Source organism: Ursus americanus, chromosome 27 (genome assembly GCF_024610735.1).
Source record: "Ursus americanus isolate L20-20 chromosome 27, mUrsAme1.1.p, whole genome shotgun sequence".
NCBI lineage: Eukaryota > Metazoa > Chordata > Mammalia > Carnivora > Ursidae > Ursus > Ursus americanus.
In genome coordinates this window covers 39,128,118-39,152,166 of record NC_142153.1, presented here as the reverse complement: position 1 = coordinate 39,152,166, position 24,049 = coordinate 39,128,118, and the positions used below count along the sequence as shown (strand labels likewise).

The 24,049-nt window shown below is 42.4% G+C and overlaps 1 protein-coding gene across 2 annotated transcripts in view; it reads left to right on the top strand.

Annotated features, from left to right (window-relative positions):
* The window catches only part of ENPP6 (ectonucleotide pyrophosphatase/phosphodiesterase 6), a 113,726-nt gene that overhangs the window by 36,007 nt on the left and 53,670 nt on the right, over window positions 1–24,049 (top strand). For both annotated transcript variants that reach the window (XM_045785826.2, XM_087856517.1), the window contains exon 2: window positions 15,454–15,633. In XM_045785826.2, the coding sequence (XP_045641782.2) occupies window positions 15,454–15,633 (180 nt within the window). The remainder of the gene's footprint in view (window positions 1–15,453; window positions 15,634–24,049) is intronic.

The window sequence follows — 24,049 nt, the reverse complement described above, 5'->3', positions numbered from 1 at the left end:
AGGATAGATTGAATTGTTTGGAAATTTCTTTGAGCTTTGATTTAAAAAAATTAGCTTTCCGAAAATAAAAAGTGTTTAAAATAAAAGTCCAAAACTTAGATTTTTGTCCTTATGCAGGAAAATAATTTTTATTTCTTTTCCTGTACTCTGGTTGTTAAATAATTGCACCAATCTAATGCATTTTTTTTTTTTAGTCCAGTGACCTCAAAACTATGAGTGTGAATGTCTCTAATAAAAACTCTCTCTCCTTGTTAACATTGGGGTTATTTTTGCTGCGGTCCCTACACTTCACGCTGTAATCAAAGCCTGTCCTCTCGGTCTTGGAGTATCTGTGACTCAGACTCTAATCATGACTGTGTCTGGCACATAGATCAGTAGTTGCGTTTAAGGACGTGCAAATTTTGAGCTTTTCTTCCAGCTTGACCTTGCACATTTCATTTGAAGCCCCTTCTTAACATACCAAATTCTGTCTTTGAATAAGTTAAAAAATAAGATGTATTTCCCAACAGAGGTGATCCTTAACACAAATTTCAACCTGCAAGTTGGGTGCTCGGAGCAGTGCATTGTTAGTTCTTTCAAATCTGAAAGTTCACCAATCTAAACAGGGTCTAAACTAACCTTTAGAGCCTCCAAATGCTCAAGGAAAAGTGCTGAGAGGGGTCTTGTAGTAGAAAGTCTGACATAAAATTCTCAGGTTGCCTGGCTCTGAATCGCGTGTATAGTTACTTCTTGGAGCCACATCAATTTGAGGTGTTGTGTATACATTTGGTCTTTAAAATGCACCCATTAACCTGAGACCCCAGGATTTCAGACCTTTGGGAGCCTCTCTTTTCACAGCTGGACTTTTTCCAGGGGAAGAGGGAATGTACGATCCCTATCCGCTTCGTTGGTGTCCCCTATCTGGCAGCATCCATTCTTTAGAGATATTTATGGTAATGTTTGTGCATGATAGTCCATTGTAAAAGATAAAAGTGTCTGGCTTTCTGGAGATCTGTGCACCTACATGTGATTACCTCCGTGAGAGTCTCAGAGCAAACCTGGGTTATGAGGCAATTTCTCTGAAGATGCCCAAGTCCTGATGGGCTGGTGAAGAGCCTGGTGGCTGGAGGGGAGTGGATGCTGAGAAGCTTGAGGGCACTGAATCAGTGGGATCTGGCTTTGAACTGGGGCTCTGCCCTCTTACCAGCCGTGTGGCCACTTTGAGCCTTAGTTCTCCACCTGCCAATGAGGATAATAGTACCCATCACTTAGACTTCTGTTGAAGAGTAGGATGGAAGCATAAAGTACCTAGTTGGGGATACATACAAGCTGGCCAAGAACTAGTCTTATTACTAAGCTTATTACCTGTCAGATTGGTTCAGACCTCTGGCCTTCAGGTGATAAGCCCTCCTGAGTGAGTCTCACTTGGCCTCCAGCCCACCCATGCATTGCCCCAGTTAGAGTGCTTCCAGAATAGGCTGAGCCCTGCAACCTTGCACCCAGACCCAGCCGGTCCCCTGAAGCCATCCTGCCCTGAAGGTGGAAGCTTTACAGGTTGCATACTAACAGCAGCAGCGGCCGTCTCCCTGTGGGCTTGTGAAGCTCTGCGGGTTGTTTCGAGTGCCGGTTCATCCACGGGCGAACCAGCGTTAGTAGACCACCCTGGGGAAGAGCAAGGACTCTGGCTCCAGGCTCCCTGAGTTGAATCCTGGCTCCACTACTGCTGCTGAGAGACTTCAGGAAAGTTACCTGGGCCTTGGGGACTTCCTCCACAAGGTGGGCTAACAAGAGTACTTATGCCCTAAGTTACTGTCAGGATTCAGGGCTGTGTTAGTTCCCTACAGCTGCTCCAACAAAGCACCACGCGCCATGCGTCCTAGAACAACACAAGTTGCCCGTCTCGGAGTTCTGGGTGCCGGTGTCAGAAATCAGGGGGTTGGCAGGGCCCGGTCCCTTTAGGAGCTCCAAGGGAGTGTCCTTCCTTGCTGCTTCTAGCTTCTGGTAGCTCTTGGTGCTCCCTGGCTTGTAGATGGCCGTCTTCTCCCAGTGTCTTCACAGCATCTTCCCTCTGTGTGTGTCTGTCTCTTGTGTCCAAACTTCCCCTTTTTATAAGGACATCAGTCATACCGAATTAGGGCCGACCCTAATGACTTCACTTTAATTTGATTATTCTCTGTAAAGACCCAATTTCCAGGTAAGGTTACATTCTGAGGTACTAGGGATTAGGACTTGGGCGTATCTTTTGTGGGAGGACACAATTCAACCTATAACATACGAACTGAGAACAGTGCTTGGAACATAGCAAGCACTGTCTCTGTGTTGACAATTTTTATTTTTAATACCACAGTCCAGCCAGGAAAGTACTATTATTCCCATTTCAGAGATGGAAAAAGTGAGGCTCTGAGAAGGTCAGGATTAGCCTCAATTCCCACAGCTAGAAAGGGGGAAGACCCCTTAGCCCAGACCTGGTGTGTCTGACCACATGCCTGCCATCTCTCCACTGTAGCCATAATCTCCAGGGACGGACAGACTGCCCGGAGCCTGGTTAAGTGTGCACATCACGCATGGTTATGACACAGATTTCCAGCGGGTAGCCCTAGAGGCCTGCCCTCAAATCTGGCCTCAGACTTAGGAGTGCTGCTCCTGGGTGAAAATGTCTATGTTCTAAAAGGATCATTTCTCAAATCCTTATTAGTATTTTAGAACCTGTATTTATATCACCATGTTTTGACTAAACTGATGGGCCTAACATGTAACTTCATTTTTCCCTTTTCAATGAGCTATTCTAATATTGATTAGACACGGCCTCATTCATCCAATGGAAACACCTGTGGACCCCAGAAAAATACAATGAACGACTTTGAAATTAAAGATTCGTATTACTTTGTGAAGGCGATTATACATCAGAATTATGAAAGCTTTCTTAGAATAGAGAAATTTCCCTATTGGTTCCTCATTGGCTGTTGGAACCGGAGTGTTTAGTAATATATAATAGGCTATGTGGTTGTTTTCTGCATGTATATTTACAGTCCTAAAGTAAATGGTCAAAAAAAAAAAAAAAAGCCAAAAGGTCTCCTCTTGAGATCAGCATAAATTTATGTTCTGGAATACAAATATGAGCACTAACTCTACTGTAGTCATGAAAAGTGAAGAGCAAAGGACACTATATTGAAAGACACATGATAGGAGTTCAGGTTGCTTTTGTTCTCTTTGCCCCTGCACCCCCATGCACCTCTTGTTAGCGCTGGGAACTTGAGCAAATATTCGACCCTTTCACACCTAATATGTACATAATGCAGAGAGTTATTCCTTACCTCTGAGTGTCCAGGTAGATGATTAGAGGCCACCTGCAGTCCCCTCCACTTCTGAGATGTGTGTGGGGCCGTAACCACTCACAAGGCCCTGTGGTGGTGACCTCGGACTCGCGTGGCCCCTAACACTTGGTTAAGGACTCTACTCTAGTGGTCAATGTGATTTTCTTGAAAAATCTGTGCCTCGTAGTTTTCTTTTGTGCTGGGTCTTCTCTATTTGTATTTTTGCCTGACTCTCCCTACCCTAGCCCTCCTGGAGCTCTGGGAGGCTGACCCTCTGGATGGCCTCAGCTGGACAGAGGGAGGAGACTGAATTTGGGAGACTGGTCCTGACTCCCTGGCTCAGTGCTGGCCACACTCCTCTGCTTGCTCTTCAAGCCTCAGTGGGGTAGGGGGTAGGATGTGCTGGCTCCCTGCTACACTAATCTTAGGTTGCTTCACTGTCCCCTGTTGGTTCTCCCAAACCCTGGCCACCCGTTTGTAAATCGCCTCTCTCAGGAAACTGTACCATCTCTTAACTGTGCCAGGACCTTGACCGGATCAAGCCATGACTATCTCGAATTGTATCAGCACAGCAAATTATCATTAAGAGCATCTCACCCTTTAAGGAAAGTGAACGCTGAGTGCTGGAAAGCAGAACTCTGTTTTACCTGAATAAGAAATGCCCCCCTCTCTCATCTCTTCTTCATTTTGTGCTTGCCCTCACCTCTGTGTGCAGCACTCTGTGTGCCTGAAAAGTCCTCCTTAGCTTTCAAATCCCTGCTCCTCTAGAAGCTTTCTCCGACTCTTACAGGCCGAGTTAGCCTCCCCTCACCCTGCATTTCTTGAGAGCTGCCAGGTGAAATAAAGGGTGTCAGGCCACATTTGAATTTCAGATAAACAACAACGAATATTTTAGCAGAAGTATGTTCCATGGAATATTGGGACACATTAATAGGGGAAAAAATTCGTTATCTGAAATTCAGGTTTAATTGGGAATCTTACATCTTTTTCTTTTTCTTTTTTTTCCCCCTAAAATAAATCTAGCAACTGTAACTACAGTGGCCTTCTAAAGTGGGTGGCTCCTGTTTGAAGAAACACTCTTTTCTTTTTCCTTCTTTCCTTTCTGCCTTCCTTCCCTCCTTTTTTCCAGAGTTCTATGAGATAATGAGTATGTAAATTTGGGAGTTGAGCCGGAGCTTTGGAGGACTGAATTGCTTTTGAGAAAACTGAGGTCTGGAGAAAAATTTGGCCCGTAGGTGCTGTGGAGCAGAGAATGGAGAGGAGGTGAATCAATGAGATGGACAAGACTGGGACCTTTACTGTGAGGGGCCAAGGAGGAACATTTTGTGTCTGGGCGGGGGGGGGGGGGTTCTTTGTAGAAATGTAATGCAATGTAGTAAGTGACTGAGTTTCATTTCCGGGGTGCCATGTATTATGGAAGCAGGTGACTAGAGGTGGAGGTGCCTGCAATTATGTGGGAATTTGCAAGAATCTTGGTGGAAATAGGGTTGCAACCATTCATGTGGAGAGCTCAAGAGAAAGGAGGCTCCAGCTGATCTCCAGATTGTAATTGTTTCTGTGATTCTCCACCCTAATAATAATAATAATAAAAGTTAATGTTAACAGTGTTTACTAAGTGCTAGGTACATGTATGTATATGTATGCATATGTGCATGTGTATGTGTTTGCACATATGTCTGTGTACACACGAACACACTCCTGGCTCTGTTCAGTTTGAGTAAGCACAAAATCCAATTACCACAGTTGAGTCAAATAATACCAGTTCCCCAGCAACAGGATTCTAACTTGAGTTGCCACCCCATATTAACTAAAATAAATATGGCAACCTTAATTGTAGCTACTGTAGCATAAAGTGTAATTCACTGCGGGCTCCTCACCCCGCAGATCACTATGTAAATAACAAATGTGCACCATGATCAGCGACCAATGGCATCACTTCTTTCAAAGTCTGTTGGTAATTGGTTGTTGCACATGTTACTTAGTTCAGGCACAGACAGCAAAACATGTAATTGTGTTGCCTCCTCGCCTCCCAGCGATAAACCCACATGATTTAACTTTAATGTACTCCTGCTGCTGAATGATGCTCCAGGTCAGCCTGATACTCTTCAACACTTGAACAAAGGTGTGAAAATGTGCTTTGTACATTTTCAGTAATCTAGCAAATAGATCAAAGAGCTATTTCCACTTTTCAAAGCCTATTTTCTTAGCTGGACTGTTGACCAGGCTATTGATGCTACAGTGGGAGATCATGCAGTTTCTTTAGCTAGTTTGGAAGAAATATGACCCAAACATGCAGCTGAAAACATCCATGCATCATGGAAGCAAGTAATCTGTGTACGATGTGGCAGAAACGTACTGCATTGTGCAAATAACTTTACAGGACCTGAACCCAGAGTTAACGGACTCATAGAGGAAATAATTGATTATGGGGACGTTGACATGGGCTCCAGTGGAGACTGTAACCGTGCAGCCAGAGGAACTTAGTGAAGGCGAACTTATTGACATAAGTGAAGAAAGCAGTCATGATGAGAAGGAGGAAGATGTCCTAAAGTGACGGCGGCAAAAATCTTCACGTGAAAAGAATTCTCAGAGATATTTCATGACATTGAAAGCACAAAGGATAAAATGTTTGAAACTGATCCAAACTTAGAAAGGGTAGGACAGTTTGCTGAGGCAAGGAAAATATGCTCACTTGTATCATATTATATCTTGGGAGGAAGAAGGCAAGCACTGTTCAAACCAGTCTGATAAGTCTTATTTTTACAAAGAAATAAGACTCTTTGTTAATATTTCTAATGTTTTAAATTACAGTGTACTAATAAGTATTAATTTTACTGTTTTTTTCATTTCTCTATACAGTAATAGAATTTTTAGTATTTTGAGAAAATTTCTAAAGGCCATGGAAGAATTGTAATTTTTCCCACTGATTATGGGGATAGTTTTGCATGGTTTCAGCTACATGGTCACTTTTTAAAATTTTAATTCCAGGATAGTTAACACACAGTGTCCTCTTAGTTTCTGGTGTACAGTATAGTGATTCAATAGTACTGTATATAACTCAGTGCTCATTTTAAGTGTGCTCCGATCCCCTTCACCTGTTTCACCCCTCCCCCAGAACCATCTGTTTGTTCTCTATAGTTAAGAGTGGTTTTTTGTCTCTTTTTTCCTTTGTTCATTTGCTTTGCTTCTTAAATTCCATATACAAGTGAAATCATATGATAATTGTCTTTCTCTGACTGACTTATTTCACTTAGCATTATAACCTTTAGATCCATCCATGTTATTGCAAAAGGCAACATTTCATTCTTTTTATGGCTGAGTAATATTCCATTGTATATATATACCACATCTTCTTTATCCATTCATCAGTTGATAGACACTTGGGCTGCTTTCATAGTTTGGCTATTGTAAATAATGCTGCAATAAACATAGGAGTGCATATATCCCTTTGAATTAGTGCTTTCATATTCTTTCAGTGAGTACCCAATAGTGGAATTACTGGATCATATGGTAGTTCTATTTTGAATTTTTTGAGGAACCTCCATACTGTTTTCCACAGTGGCTGCCCAGTTTGCATTCCCACCAACAGCACATGAGGGTTCTTTTTTCTCCACACCCTCGCCAACACATATTGTTTCGTCTTTTTGATTTTAGCTGTTCTGACAGATGTGAGGTGATTTCTTGTTGTGGTTTTGATTTGCATTTCCTTACTGATGAGTGATGTTGAACATCTTTTCATGTGTGTGTTGGCCTTCTGTATATCTTCTTTGGAGAAATGTCTGTTCATGTCTCCTGCCCATTTTTAAATTAGATTATTTGTCTTTTTGGTGTTGAGTTGTAGAAGTTCTTTATACATTTGGATACTAACCCTTTATAGGATATGTTCTTTGCATAGATCTTCTCCCCTTCAGTAGGTTGACTTTATTTAGTTGATTGCTTCCTTTGCTGTGCAGAAGCTTTTAATTTTGATGTCGTCCCAATAGTTTATTTTTGCTTTTGTTTCCCTTGCCTCAGGAGACATACCTAGAAAAATGTTGCTATGATCAATGTTAAAGAAATTACTGCCTGTGCTCTCTTCTAGGATTTTTATGGTTTTAGTCTTCACATTTAATCTATTTTGAGTTAATTTTGTGTATGGTGTAAGAAAGTGGTCCACTCTTATTCTTTTGCATATAGCTGTTCAGTTTTCCCAACGCCATTTGTAAAAGAGACTATCTTTTTCCCATTGCATATTCTCCTCCTTTGTTGAAGATTAATTGACCATATAATCGTGGGTTTATTTATAAGCTCTTTATTCTGTTTCTTTGATCTATGTGTCTGTTTTTGTTCCAGTACCATACTGTCTTAGTTACTCAGCTTTGTAGTATATCTTGAAGTCTGGGAATGTGAGACCTCCAGTTTTGTTCTCCTTTTTCAAGATTGCTTTGGTTATTCAGGTTATTCAGGTCTTTTTGTGGTTCCGTACAAATCTTAGGATTGTTTGTGCTACTTCTGTGAGAAATGCTATTGGTATTTTGATAGGGATTACATTCAATATTTAGATTGCTTTGGGTAGTATGGACATTTTAATAATATTTGTCCTTCCAATCCATGAGCATGAGATATCTTACCATTTGTTTGTGTTGTCTTCAATTTCTTTCATCACAGTTTTATAGTTCTCAGACCTCCTTGGTTAAGTTTATTCCTAGGTATTTATTATTTTTGGTGCAATTGTAAATGGGATTATTTTCTTAATTCCTCTTTCTGCTACTTCATTATTAGTGTATAGAAATCCAATGGATTTCTGTGTATTGATTTTGTATCCTGCAACCTTACTGAATTCATTTATCAGTTCTAATAGTTTCTTGGGGGAGTCTTTAGGGTTTTCTATATATAGTATCCTGTTAGCTGCAAATAGTGCAAGTTTTTGCACAATAGTGCAAAACAATTTGTGTTTTTTTAAAGATTTTATTTATTTATTTATTTATTTATTTATTTATTTATTTAAGAGAGTGAAGTGAACGAGCAAGAGAGAGAACACAAGTGGGGGGAGAGGAAGAAAGAGAAGCAGACTCCGCGCTGAGCAGAGAGCCCAACATAAAGCTCAATCCCGAGATTCCAGGATCATGACCTGAGCCGAAGGCAGATGCTTAACCCACTGAGCCACCCAGATGCCCCTTCCTTACCAATTTGGATGCCTTTTATTTCTTTTTTGTCTGATTGTTGTGGCTAGGATTTCCAGCTTTATGTTGAATAAAGTGATGAGAGTGGACGTCCTTGTCTTGTTCCTGACCTTAGGGGAAAAGTTCTCAGTGTTTTACCATTGAGTGTGATGTTAGCTGTGGCTTTTTCATATATGGCCTTTATTATGTTGAGGTATATTCCCTCCAAACCTACTTTGTTGAGGGTTTTTATCATGAATGGATGTTGTACTTTGTCAAATGCTTTTTCTGCATCTATAGAAAGGATCATATGGTTCTTATCCTTTCTTTTATTAATGTGATGTATCATGTTGATTGATTTGCAAATATTGGACCACCCTTCTTTCCTGGGAATAAATCCAACTTGATAATGGTGAATGATTTTTTTAATGTATTGTTGGATTCAGTTTGCTAATATTTTGTTGAGGATTTTTGCATCTATGTTCATCAGAGATATTGGCCTGTAGTTCTCTTTTTTTGTAGTGTCTTTATTTGGTTTTGGTATCAGAGTAATGCTGACCTCATAGAATGAATTTAGAAGCTTTCCTTCCTCTTCTATTTTTTTGGATTAGTTTGAGAATAATAGGTATTATTAACTCTTCTTTAAATGTTTGGTAGAATTCATCTGTGAAGCTGTCTGGTCTAGGACTTTTGTTTGTTGGGAGTTTTTTGAATACCGATTCAATTTCATTGCTGGTAATTTGTCTGTTCAAATGTTCAACTTCTTGATTCAGTTTTGGGATGTTATGTGCTTCTAGGAATTTATCCATTTCTTCTAGGTTGTCCAATTTGTTGGCATGTAATTTTTCATGATATTCTCTTATAATCCTTTGTATGTCTGTGGTGTGGTTTCTTTCTCCTCTTTCATTTCTGATTTTGTTCATTTGAGCCCCCCCCTTTTTTTTATGAGCCACAATTTTGTTGATCTTTTTAAAGAACCAGCTCCTGGTTTCATCGATCTATTCTATTGGCTTTTTAGTTTCTATTTCATCTATTTCTGCTGTAATCTTTATTATTTTCTTCCTTCTACTGGTTTTGGATTTTGTTTGTTCTTCTTTCTCTAACTCCTTTAGGTCTAAGATTAGGTTGTTTATTTGAAATTTTTCTTGCTTCTTAAGGCAGACCTGTATTGCTATAAAATTCCCTCTTAGAACAGCTTTTGCTGCATCCCAAGTATTTGGGACCATGCATTCACATTTTCAATTGTCTCCATGTATTTCTTTTTAATTTCTTTTTTGATTTCTTGGTTGACCCATTCATTGTTTAGTAGCATGTTATTTAATTTCCATGTATTTGTGGTCTTTCCATATTTTTTCTTGTTGTTGATTTCTAGTTCCATAGCATTGTGGTTGGAAAAGATGCATGTATGACTTCGATCTTTTTCAATTTGTTGAGACTTGTTTTGTAGCCTAATAGGTGATCTATTCTGGAGAATGTTCCATATGTGCTTGAAAAGAATGTGTATTCTTCTGTTTTAGGATGAAATGTTCTGAATATATCTGTTAGATCCATCTGGTCTAATATGTCACTCGAAGCCACTGTTTTCTTATTGATTTTCTGTTTGGATGATCTATCTATTGATGTAAGTGGGGTGTTAAAGTCCCCTACTATTATTGTATTACTGTCAATTACTTTCTCTATGTTTGTTATTAGCTGCTTTATGTATTTGGGTGCTCCCATGTTGGATGCATAAATATTTACAATTGTTATACCTTCTTGTTAGAGTGTTCCCTTTATGATTATATAGTGTCCTTCTTTGTCTCTTGTTATAGTCTTTGTTTTAAAGTCTGTTTTGTCTCCCAGAGTCCATAGTCTCTCATGCTTCATTCCCCCTTCTGATTACCCCCCCTTTGTTTATCCCTTTCTTCTCCTACCGATCTTCCTACTTCTTATGTTCCATAAATGAGTGAAACCATATGATAATTGCCTGGGAAACAAACTGAGGGCTTCCGAGGGGAGGGGGGTGGGGGAATGGGATAGGCTGGTGATGGGTAGTAAGGAGGGCACGTATTGTATGGTGCACTGGGTGTTATACGCAACTAATGAGTCATGGAACATTACATCAAAAACCAGGGATGTACTGTATGGTGATGAACATAATATAATAAAAATATATTATTACAAAAAAAATAAAGTCTGTTTTGTCTGATATAAGTATTGCTACCTCAGCTTTCTTTTCACTTCCATTTGCATGATAAATGCTTTTCCATCACTTTTACTTTCAATCTGCATGTGTCTTTAGGTCTGAAATGGGTATCTTGTAGGCAGCAAGTAAATGGGTCTTGCTTTTTTATCCATTTTGTCACCCCATGTCTTTTGATTGGAGCATTTAGTATATTTGCATTCAAAGTAATTGTTGATAGGTATGTACTTATTACCATTTGTTACTTGTTTTATGGTTGTTCCTGTAATTCTTCTCTGTTCCTTTCCTCTCTTGCCCTCTTCTCTCAGGGTTTATTGACTTTCTTTAGTGATATATTTGGTTTTATTTCTCTTTATTTTTGTGCACAGTCATTTTTATGGTCCTACACTACCATGCAAAGGGAGAACTGCATGTCTGTATGTATATATCACAATAATTATTATCATGCTTATTACTCTGATGAGAAAATTGATGCTTTAAGTCTAAGCTACTTGTCCAGGGTCATGCCGATAGTAAATAGTAGAGCTTGGATTTATGTCTGTGTAGTCTGCCTCCAAGACCTGCCCTCCCTTAACCTACCAGCTATGAGCACTTCAAAGACAGGGATCATAGCTTGTGATTTTTAAATGCCTAGCATGTAAACATCTGATACATACACATTGATGAATGAAAAGAAAAGAATTTATGAAATAAGGAACTATAAAAGGAATTAACATTTACTGTTGGAAAATAATGAGAAAAAAATGAAGACTGATTGGAGACTAAGTAACAGCAACCTTATAGATGTCCATCAGTTATAGATAAAATGGATAGATCTGCAGTCATCTTGTTTGATGTGAAGACCAGCCATTTCTGAGATGTTTGGAAACATATAACAGATGCAGAGGATTATGGGTATTTGCTAAGAAACTTCTGGTGATGGTCATTACATCAGAACACACTCGACAAAGACTTTGGGGAAAAAGAATGAGCGTTTCCTATCCTCCTGCTTTCATACAGTAGTTCTAGGTGTGGAAGCTATTCCATGAGCATGCTCTGCGAAAGGCAGGCAGTAGCCTCTGCACTTGCCACTGGCCAGAGTAGCCACTAGCAGCTCCCAGGCAAGTGCAGCAGCTCTTAAACTGAAGTGGCATCTGTGGGTGGGCTTCAAGAGTCCACAAGTCCTATGGAGGGCACTTGACGGAATGAGCATTGGGTGTTATATGCAACTGATGAATCACTATATTCTACCTCTGAAACTCATTTAAAAGAAAAGTCCAGAAGTCCTTCAGGTACCAGGTTCATTGCCACATTTTGTGTTAACAAGCTTATAAACTCTATGGGAGGAAAAAAGAGAAAAACATTCAACTGTGTTTGGAAATGTTTGTACTGGGAGCTGTCCCCATTTTCAGAGTGAGTACTACACCTTGTGGAACAAGTTGTAAAGCCCCACCTGGCTGTCATTTGGAGGAGGGGCTGAATAGAAGTGGACCTTCTTTACAGCATACCTGAAAACCACCTGAGATTTGTGGTTTGTGTCCGTGTCAGGAAAGTTCCTGTTGAAGTCTTGAGGAAAGGGTCCAAATAATCAAACTTAAAGCAAAGCTTTGTTTGGAAAGCCCAAACGAGAGGAAAATCAAGAAGAGTTGCGGATGTATAAAAATAGATATGGGTCAGGCAGAAATATGGAGATGAGAGCTTGTAGGCTGCAGAAGCCAGTACATTTTGTTTTGTTCTGTTCTGTTTTTACAACCACCACATTTGCCCAGGCAATAAAAATGAAAGAGCAAGAGAGAGACAGGGTAGGTAAGGAAACCAGCTTGAGTAAGAGCGGACTCAGACTGTTATAAGCACAGACTGCCAGCCTTAATATATTCATGGAAAGAAATCAGCTCATCTGGGAGAGAAGATTCAGAGCAGACATGAGATGGGAAACATACATCCTCCTGGTGGCTTCCATGAAAAGCAGTGGTTCCCAGAACAAAGGGGTGCCCCTGGGGACTAGCACGGCATCTATGATTAAGCCTTTGAAGAATACACCCTCCCATTTTAACTCAAGGCCCCAGTCCACCAAAAGAATAAAACCTACTTTCTAAACAGGGGTCCGAGCCGAGCCTTGCTGAAAGAGCTCCAGTGTACACTTGGAAACCCTTTAACTGACACAGAGAGAACTACTGGTCCCAGGATCTTCCTTAGGCACCACTCACTCACAGAGTGAGCAGGAATCTCTCCACTCCAGTATGTCACTGCCAGCGCTTGGACAAGTGTTGATCTCCGTATGTCTGGGTTTCCTTAAGAATGGATGAACCACTGCGGGCCAGCCTAGACCAACTGGTGTGCTAGATGGGAGCAGAAACCAAAGCCACCCTCGGGGTCCTTGTCTTAAAGATCCTTCCCTAAAGAATGCCCTGATTAAAGTTATCAGAGCTCACTTGAGTCAGTGGGCACCACGGATTCGATTGGTGTGTAAAGCGAGTATCAAGATTAACGCTACATCTTCCATAATGGGGAGGAGAGAAGATCCATCATGAAAAAAGCTAAGGGACTCAGAAAACCATAGGAAACAAGATTTCATCATTTGAAATTTTAAAATGTGCCAGAACTGTGTGTTAACTGCACACATAGATCCTGGCTCTATGTGAGGCCCTATTGATATTTCCAAAAAAATATATGTAAGAGATGGAGAATTTAATTTGAATGTTCTGAAAGAATGTTCTCTCTCTCTCTCTCTCTCTCTCTCACACACACACACACACACACACACACACACACAAACACACCTCCCACAGTCCAGTCATAAGACAGCTCTACAATCCACAGAAGGCTCCTTATAATTTTTTAGCTAGAGAACAAAAGAGGGTGAGAGAGTTTGCACCCTTAAGGGTCTAGACGGTTGAGTGTGAGTGTTGAAAAGAAGAAAAACATTTTATCAAATGATATTGTGGGATTTCCAAGATATACAATTTATAAGTACTTTAAAAATTATTTTCAGTTGCTTCATCCTTCTCTGAAGGTAGCACCTTGTGGAAACCAAATCACATGAGGCCCCTGCTTAGATTTGGGTTTCAGGCATTTCTTCTAAAATAGTCAAAACAGTTTCAGATACAAGCAGAGATTCCTATACCCCTCCCTCTTGGTGTCTCTCCCCATTATCCTAGCCCTTCCAGCTCTTTCCTGTGATTCATCTAGAAGCTTCTTGGTTTACTGACTTTGGTAGTGCTTCCCACACCCTTTTCCAGTTTTGCACCCTTGCCCAGTGTCTGTGACACCAGCTCCAGATAGATACCTCTGCCTTTAGGAGGACATTAGAGAACATCTACAGGGAAGACTGAAAAGGACACACTTCCCAATGAATATTACCATGATTATCTTGCTTTGTGAAAAGGGTGAGCATTAGTGGGATAATAAAAAATGTTTTAGATACAGGATGCAGTATTTTGAGTTAAAAAAAAAAAAAAGGTAAGGTGGCAACCTGATCCCCTTTTAAGCCCTGGCCCAAGGAAGCCTGTCTCTTTTATGTGGAAGAAACTCCATTGAGTATTATGTTACAAGGCACTTGAGGATGGGGACCACATTTATTTATTTTGAATCTCTATGCCTATCGCAGTGTAGAGCCCATAGGAGCATTGAATATATGTTAGTTGAAGGAATAAATATAACTAAGTTCCTTAACCATTGGAGAAATTGCTCAGAATTTTTTGTTTTTTATCAGTCCACATGTGAAAGCTTTAGTCAGGGTCAAAAAACTAACTCTACATCCTTGGGTAAAAACCATTTTGTTTGGAAGTCTGGGCTTTAAATTCAAAGCGTGATTTGTAGAAGGCCTGGGTTTCTGTGATGAAATAAAAGGTTTTTCCTTTGTAATATTTTGGGTCTCCAAATTTTCAAAAAAAATGTATTTTTATGGTTTCTCTTTGTTTTTGTTTAAAAATAAATTTGTTGCGTGTGTTGGGGTGGGGTAGAGGTGCTCAAGGAGAAAGAACAACAGCAAACAAGCAAAAAAGAAGCCACTTTGATTAAGCATAGTTAGTGAGCTCAGTGAAGCATGTTTCATCTTGATGCCAAATGACGCTCACGGAAATTGCAGCGATTTTTGATGCACTTGCCAGTGTTTGTGTTATTTTTACTTTAACGATGTAGCAGATTGCTCCAAAATAAATAATGTAAGCCTAACGTTTCAAAAGAGTCCAAGCGCTTGCGTCTTTCACTTCTGGCTTCCCTTCTGGGACTAAGCTGTGCCCAGCAGAAGCAATCCTCATTTCTATGTAACACTCCATTTGGAGGGCTGTTTACTTGCTTTGTTTTTCAAAGTTGAATCTATTTCTCACCATTCTGTTCCAAATGTCGTAGATTCTATCATTGTTCTGCACTGAAGCGATAACTCCTCTTATCCGGGAAAACTAGGGAATTAACTCCACAGCATCTAGACTCATGACTTTGTGGGAAGAGGTTTCAAAGGGGTGCTCTGGGGTGAAGAGCTAATCCAAGCCCCATGGGAACCTACAATTTCCATATGGATTCATATTTAGATTTCGAGCCATGCACAATGGGTCAAATTTTGCACACAATGTCCTTAGTATAGCTTAAAATAGGTTGGCAAATGAACTTCACACAAAATGACTCCATCCGCATTCAATTATTAGACTTCTCATTTGATTGTCTTTGTGGTACAATCTAAGAGAGAAGAAACATCCATGATTTAAAAAAAATCAAAAGTAAATCTTTGTGTTGTTCTGTACTTCTTAACTGTGCATGAATGGCTTTTATAAACATAAAAGAGAAAATGGCTTTTATAAAAAGATGAAATATAAAAAGACCAGAACAATAAACTGATGGCCTTGTGTTCTCATTAACGTAGGCCGCCACTGTGAGGTCCATCAGATGATCGGAAACTACATGTGGGACCCCAGCACCAACAAGTCATTTGACATTGGTGTCAACAGAGACAGCCTGATGCCTCTCTGGTGGAATGGATCAGAACCTCTGTGGGTCACTCTGACCAAGGCCAAAAGGAAGGTCTACATGTACTACTGGCCAGGTGAGTGTGTTGACATCCAGTCCCCTCCCGCCTTCCAAATCTCAGAGACCGTGGAGTCTCTGAAGACAAATGATGTAGTTGTCATGTTTGAAGACCAAGCCAGAGTTTGGAAAATGGGGTCTTTACAAGAAATATGGGCATGTTTTTTAAACTTTTGCTTTGAGCTCTCTAACATCAGACCAGACACACTGCTGTTGCCCGATTTCCTCGGTTCAGCGATATTGTTGTAGTATCTCATGCTTTTTTCATCTGCAAAATTTTGGATATCCTAAAGAGAAGTTATGTGTTGCTTCTCTGCTTTACAAAAGAATTTGGCAAACTGTTTCTATAGATTTTTAGCTCCCCTGCAGTGTTGAAAAGAGGATTCAAAGCACTTACAACTTTTTGGTACTGCATTAAATGAAGTCTCTTTGTATTAATATCCTGTACATCACAGATCAATGAGAAACTAAATTACTTTACTTACTGCAGTGAGGTAAGTCATCATGCAAACTACCCTGGCTGTTGTGAGAAGTCTTCAGAATACTCTCGTCTTGGCAGTCAAAAATCTTGCACTAAGGATGAGAGGATTCAGTGATAACTAAATAATCGACTTACATTTGCCTTTCCATTGGTGGCATTCCTTCTTTAGGGAAGTGGGTAATTTGACTTCCCAATGGACATGGATGTAGACACTTTTTTCCAAATTCTTAATGATGTAATATTGCTGATTGCCATGATGGAAGAAGATGTCAGAGGAGGCCTGGAAGAAATGAAGGGACTAATGGGGAGAGGCAGCTGGGGGAGCTCCCTGGCCTGGGTTGGAGGGCAGCAGCAGCCTGATAAAATTGTGAGAACACAGTGGGTTGTGGGGGACGGTGGTAGGAGGGGGTCGGGAAGAACAGAGAGAAGGATGAGTAAGCTGAGGCTGAATCACAGATGGCCCACACTGAGGGCGTGGGCCTTCAACAGGAGTTTGGAGGATGCTGGTTGGAGGTGGTCATGTGGAGAGCTGCTCAGGGCACTCGAGGCTGTGCCAGCTCTTGGAGGAGCATAGAACACAGCCAGATGGAGACCATGGAAAACAGACCCACAGCCGTGCTGGGGTAAATGCCTGGAAAACTGCCACAGAGCAGAGACTAGCATCCATAGGTGAGCCCATGAAGGCCAGGGCAGGCTACATAAATTGGAAACTGGGCATAAGAACAATTAGACACAGCTGGCTCTGCTGGCAGATAGAATTTCAGGGAGAGCGCTGGAGTTTCTTCAGAAGACACCTGGGATTCAGCCCATAGCAGCTACCTCAGCTGACATGAGAAGAAGCTTTCAAGCAAGGGAAGGCTTTAAGGGGACTTCATTACCTTAAATGGAGACTCAGCTTTTCCGAGTTGGACATGAGATTAAGAAAAGAAGTCAGTGCACCAGCCAAGCTAATCGGACTTGCTAGAGGAGCCGGGCTCATGGTTCAGCCCAATGTGATGAGGTCTCAAGCCAAAAGATGCACTTTGAGGTCATTCTAAGAAATCATTACCAACAGATATAAGGGCCCACATGCATAGGCCTAGAAGAAGGAAAGGATTGGGCATGCTGCCTTAGGGACCACCTTAGACAAATCTAAGGACCATCAAGATGCATGTTGCCCCAGTGCTGTAAGGGCCATCTTCCATGGTAGCTGGTTAATTTAACTTCCTGTGTCTTGGCACTTGAGCTCTTCATGTGCTGGAGAGCACATCCCCCATCATCTCTCCCCAGCTCCCCATGTGCTGCCTCCTCTACACATGATCTGCCAGTGGCCTTTCAGAGAGCAGTAGATGCCGGTATGCATGAAGGCAGGGAGTGGCCCTGAAGGGAGACAGCTGCCATATTTGAGACCTCTCTCTGCAGCATTCCAGAGCGTTATTCTGTATCTCATCCTGGAGGATCTGACTCCTTCAGGATAATAAACAACTTGAAGTTATAGATCTCTGAGTATCCAAGAAAAAAACCCTCAAAGCTAATTTGCATGTAAAATATCATGTTCTCCTCCAAAACAGCTCCTTAAGGGCAAGAAAGGTCCAATCGCTCCTTTTGATTCACAGTTTAACAGCTAATGTGATATGACAAATATGCCTTATGATCAGTTTATAGTGTTAACTATTGGGAGGAAAAAGCGAAAAAGAAAGTCTCCTAGGATTTCCTCAGTGACCTAAATGAAGATTAGCTAACGATCTGGCCGTGTTGAAGTCTTGATAGAAATCGGATGACCAGTCTCCCGTTTCTCAGACACCATCCATCCTTCTAGGCTGGATACCCAAATAAAGGCTCTCCTAGAGCGAAGTGTCTCTGAAGGCCCTGCCCCGACCGAGCCAGGAGTGCTCTTGCACCTTCCATTCTTACTGGCTGACAGCTGAGGGATTAACGGTCACTGCTATCCTTTCTCTCTCCGCCTTGGTCCCCTCCAGCCCCTCGGCACAGCTCACAGCCCAGTGAGTGTTCATTTGTCTCCGCAACATTAAGTGAAGTGCAGTGGCATTTCTTCTAAACATGACTTGATTTTATTTTTCTTCTCAAATCCTCCTCTTCCTTCTCCACTTCCCACAGGACATTGTACAGACCTCTGGATGAGGCCTGGAAAATCTTCATTGCTCCAGTGAGCTGTGTTATGACACTTTGAGTCTCGCCGTGAAGTCAATATTTAGAAGTGCAATTTAGAAATGGCAGTAGTTCAAGTTTTCCTGTCAGGTAGATAAAGCAGCAGACGGAAAAATTCATCAGTGGTGAAGAGTCCAAAATAGCCCACCTCAAGTCTCGAGAAATTTAATATGGTAAACAGAGCCTCTGTTACCCCACCCAGTGGTGCCATTGAGCTGTGCGGGGAGAAGCGTCCCACGGGAAAGGGTCCCAGGCCCGAAATCAGATACTTCTCTGGGAAGCCCAGAGAGGTTGTCCAGGAACTGCACAGCTGGGGCCTAGCAGCGTTCTGCAAAGAGTGAGAGCTGAGTGTGTGTCGTTCACTAACTTTGTCCCCCATTCCATCCCTCTGGTTTGAGATCAAAGAAACTTTATTGAGGGGAAGAGGAAGAGGCTCCGATATTCACTTCATAGTAAGAGCAACCCAAAGCAGAGAAGGATGGAGGAGGAAAAATGAGCGGAAAGGGGAGGATAAGTCAGATACTGTGTGGAAACAGTTGGAGCCCCTTGAACAGTCAGTGCTGCCACACACGGGGCAGCGGTTTTAAAGTTTGTTCTTGTGGCAGTCCTGAAATACCAAAAAGGAACAAAAATTAGCAACTTTTTAGGAGTCTCTGGTTAAAACTCTCTGGAGTGTTTGAAGGCTCTGAGTTCTATGTCTTTTATCATGCATTTTGCAGTGTGAACTCCCTACAGCCAAGCACTCAGGGGGACGGGGGAGCAGCCATTCATATGGCCCTGGATGGGTGTGGGTCTGGGCTCTTCTACCGACCTCTTCCTGTCCTGTGCAGGTGTTCAGATAAATAGGGTACCTTCTGTGTGGGAAGGGACACATTTCTACCTAGCCTTCCCTTCTCTGCTTTCCAGAGGTGGGCTGGGTGGGGACTTTAGGGGTGAGTCTCTAACTGATTTCCTACCAAGCAAGGATATTTCATCTGCGTAAGTAAGGAGACACTCATTGGCTATTGATCGAATTATCGATTGTTCACAGCCTCTTTCCCTTTCCTGCCGTGGTGTGTTCCTGACAGCTTTCAGCTGGGCTGAACTTGGTTGCATACACTAAGGCACAGGGAAAATCAGGGGCCCAGCATCAATTATACAAATGTGTGTGTTAGCGTTATATATGGCTCAGTTCTTTGCCTCTATGAATAGGACTCCAAACACCTGAATAAAAACTGATTTTTTTTCAGACAAATATTTGACATTGCAAATGCAAGGGACCCGGCGTTTCTCTAAACTTTCCAATATTATCACCAATTTAGCATTAGACTTTAAGATGTATGTGATTTTAGAACCCAAAGAGGCCCTACCATATAGTTCGCTGATTCCTACGCTTGTAAATCAGGACCTCTTTAGGAAACTTATCAAAACTATGGATCCCCTTTGCAGAAAAACACACCCATGCGTACAACACTCATAATTTTGTGTTCATGTAACACAAGAAACTACAACAATGAGGATTGGCAAGTGGTCTTTGACATAGCACACCCAACTCCTAATCTATATCTAATTGATTTTTTTAAATATGATAGAAACGTGTTAAAAAGCACCGAAGTACCAAGCGAAACTCAAGCTCCTGTAATTAATCTTGTCTGGCTAGAATGGGCTTGGGTCAAAATTCTCTAAGACTCTTTGGGTTGAATTCACCTTGAGTCATTTCCTTTGTTTGTCAGGAACTTTAGTCAGGTCTGCATCCCCGATATTTCTGTCTGTGTCAGCAAGAAAAAGATTATGAATTCCAATTCCATTTGGAGGTTGTCTCAAAGAAGTGATCTTCAAAAGCATTCTGCAGGACTTCGAGGCGCCAACGATCTCGGCTGCAGAGAAACTGAGGACGTGTTGCGCATCTGGACCGCTGCCTGCGGGAGCAATTCCCCCAGTGCTGGGAAGCTTTTCATAGCCGTCCAGCCACGTGCAACCTTCTCTCGCAGGCTGGCATCTTGGCCAGAAGAGCTCACAGTTTCTCAGCAGCAGCCATGATAGTAATTAGAAAGCCGTAAAGAGAAATCCAGGGATGAACTTCTATTCTTCACAAGTCATGGCAAATCTGTTTCTTCATAAAACCTCTTAAAAGGGTGTGACTCCAGGCCCTGAAATCAGCTCTTAGGAGACAGCTATGAGCAAAACCAGATACAGGCTCTCCTCACTCCAACCCCCTTCCCCCGGGAACTCACCATCCCATGAAGGAGGCAGATAGTAATCTTATACTTGCCCAAACAAATGTAGAAATCCATTTGTTTAAAGTATAATAATGAAAAGTAGATTGCATTATGACATCATCTAATAAGGGGTCTGGTTTCCTCAGAGAGAATGACAAGAAGTAACACCTTGGGTAAGTTGGGGAGTCAGTGGGAAGGAGCACTCGGGCTGAGGGAACAGCAATCTTAAGGCGTGGAAGGGATGGGAGAAGAAGCATCCTCAAGAAATTGAGAGGGAAGGATAGATGTGGTGTGGATAAGACAGAGAGAAGCCAAGGCCAGGCCGGGTTCTGTGGGCCGAGCAGGAGAACTTATTCCTATCCTGAGAGAAATAAGAAGTCACTGGAAGGCTTTAAGGAGGAAAGTGGCAGTGTCATGCTTGCATTTTGACAAGACCACTCTGGCTGCTACATGGAGAATGGAATGTGGCACCCCGAGGGGATGGAATAGTCAGGAAGTTATTGTTAGACCTAGGAAGGAAGTGAGAATAGCTTAGACCAGCGTAACAGAAATGGTGAGAAATGGAATGATTGGGGACATATTTAGGAATTAAAATCGCCAGGACCTAGTGATGAATTGGATTTGGGATTGAGCAGTGACAGGCATGACACCTGGTTTCTGGCGCGGAACTGTGTGGGTGGTGAGTCTTCACTTAAATTGGGGAAGCTGGAAGAGGAATGATATAGGGGCAGAGGGACGTCAGCTCTGAGTTGACTCTGAGACATGTTGACTGGGCAGGTCTGGAGCTCAGAGAAGAGAGCTGGAGGTACAGACGTGTGGTTTTGTGGCGGTTGTGTCAGGGATCCTTGATGCTGTGTGGGTGCAGAAGATCACCTAGGGAGGGGGCAGACCTGAAAAGAAGAGAGGGTCCCATACACAGCCTTGAGGAAATGAATGATCAGAGGGAGGTGAGCCTGCAACGGAAACAAACAAAGAGTAGCTTGAGGGGCGCCTGGGTAGCGCAGTGGTTAAAGCGTCTGCCTTCGGCTCAGGGCGTGATCCCGGCGTTCCGGGATCGAGTCCCACATCGGGCTCCTCTGCTGGGAGCCTGCTTCTTCCTCTCTCACTCGCCTGCTGTGTTCCCTCTCTCACTGGCTGTCTCTCTGTCACATAAATAAATAAAATCTTTAAAAAAAAAAAAAAGAGTAGCTTGAGAAGCAGGATTACAAACAGAAGAGTTGTGGAATGTGTAATAAAGAACAGTGCTATCCCTTTATAAAGGCATCTAATAAGGGGCTTGATCTGAGAGAGTGGGGAAAGGTGTCACTGAGAGAACGACTCCAGTGGAAATCTGTAGGCACGCACTTGTTACAGAAACCAAAGGAATAAAATGGTTTCAAGGTGGGAGTGGCCATCATTACAAGGACTGCAAAGAACATCTGGATTTATTATCGGAGGTGTCACTGGCAAGCTCTGAACTTTGTAGGAGTTTCATCTCCTTGGTGTTTTCTAGTTTAGACTAATAATTATTATTATTAATAACACAGGGTACCCTTTAATTTCTATCTATTACAACAGAGTCTCAATTTTAATAGTAACAATGATTATTATACTTCATCTAGAATTGGTTTTGAAGAAAACAAAATATACAAATAATAAAATTTGGCATGATTTCTCCCACAAAGACAATTTTCAGTTAAACAGGAAAAGATGATGAAAAAAAACCAACACCTTTTTTTCTGGTTACTGACTGCTTTGAACACCATTAAGAGTTGATACATGCTAACGAGAAATAAGGCATATTTCCTCGGGTCAGGAAGCAGACGAGAGGTCAACAGGAACCATCCGCTATGGGTGATGCTGTGATTATACTAGACACACGGTATTGGATGAGGATGTGGGACGGATTTCTAGTAGGAGCATTCGAGGCAGAGCAAAGGATCGCGGTCTTTTCAAAGACAAAGCGAGCAAGGGCATGATGTCATCTTTGCAGAGCTGCAGAGGAAAACAAAGTTGCAGCTGATGGACTATGGCAGGAGTGATGAGATATGTAACTTGAAATGGCCAGATCTTTATATGCTATGTAAAAGGATTTGAGTTCAAGGGGCAGGGCATATTAATAAGTTAATGTCAATTTCAGAAAGAGGTAAGCCCCAGAGTCTCAGTGGCTTCACCCAATAGAAATTTTTTTTTGTCCACAGAAAGTCCAAAATCGGTATTCCTGACCAGCAGTCACTCTCCAAATAATGATGCAGACAGTGCTGGGGACTGACATACGTCCTCCCGAATTTTGTGTCATGGAGCCCTAGTCCCCAGTGTGACGGTATTTGGGGGTGGGGCCTTTGGGAGACAATTAGGTTTCGATGAGGTCCTGAGGACAGGGCTTCCATGCTGGGATTAGTGCCCTTACAGGAAGAGGAAGAGACCAGAGCCCGCTCTCGGGCTCACAGTAAGAAGGTGACCCTCTGCAAACCAGGAAGAGGTGCCTCACCAGACACCAAATCTGGTAGCATCTTGATCTTGAACTCCCACCTCCCAGAACGGTGAGAAATCAACGTTTGTTGGTTAAACCACCCAGTCAGTGGTATTTTGTTACAGCAGCACGAACAGACCAAAGCAGAAGGGAAGGGGTAAGATGGAAAAGAAGGAAGAAAGGAAGTGTGAGAGACAGACATTACCCCAACATTTGTTAGGCTAAGTGAGGAGGCCAACATTCTAGGAGCGAGGCTCAGGATTACTGCAAATCAGAACAAGGCAACTGGATTTGCAGGGCTCCTGTTCTTGCCATCGTTAGGACTTGGAGGTGCTGGGTGGTCATCCTCCTTCTGGGTGCTCAGGGCTCACTGCCACACTCCATCCACCGGGTCTGGCCTCCTAAGCCACAAGCCAGCCACAAAGTGCCCTGAGCCCTGACTCACCCTGTGTACCACCTGCCTTCCTCAGTGCCCCAGCTGCCAGCTGGTCCCATCAAGAGATTTCAACTAAGGCTACTGATGGGGTATCGTAGGACGGACTGGATTTTATTCTAACAGCTCCCAGTGCCTTGCTAATTTAAAGGAATGACTACTACAGGAATGATGGCCTTCAGGGTAGAACCCAATGAGGAAGAAAGTTTTGTTCCATAGTCTCAGGACAGTGGCCTCTGTCTGGGCTGATTTTGGCATTCTGCGAGCTCCAGAGCTTGTTTGGGGTCAAGGTTGATTTCCACTGAGAGCTCCATCTGGCCCGGAGCTGATGCTGGTGTGGGAGGCTCAGAAGCTCCGCAGGGTCTCACCACCTTCATTTGCTTTGTGCCTTAGTCCAGGCACTGAACTCTGACCTCAGGCTGTCTGGGCAGGCTTGGCTGCCCCAGCAAGGACTCTTCTTCCTGCAGGGGTCTCACCAGAGAGCTCCAGGGAAAACACTGCACTCCCCCGCCCAACCTTCCCATTCAGGGCAGTGCCTGGGTCCAGAGCTCTTTCCTGGGGTTAGCGGACTGCAAATTGGAATTCCTTATCCAGTGGGATGCCCACCTCAAGCACCAGCTCCTGCGGATGGCCTCTACCGATCCTCTCCACTCCCCACTGGGTCCTCCTTTCTTGCCTGCTAAGAGGCAATTTTATTTTTTAAGTTTCTATCCTTGTTTCTCC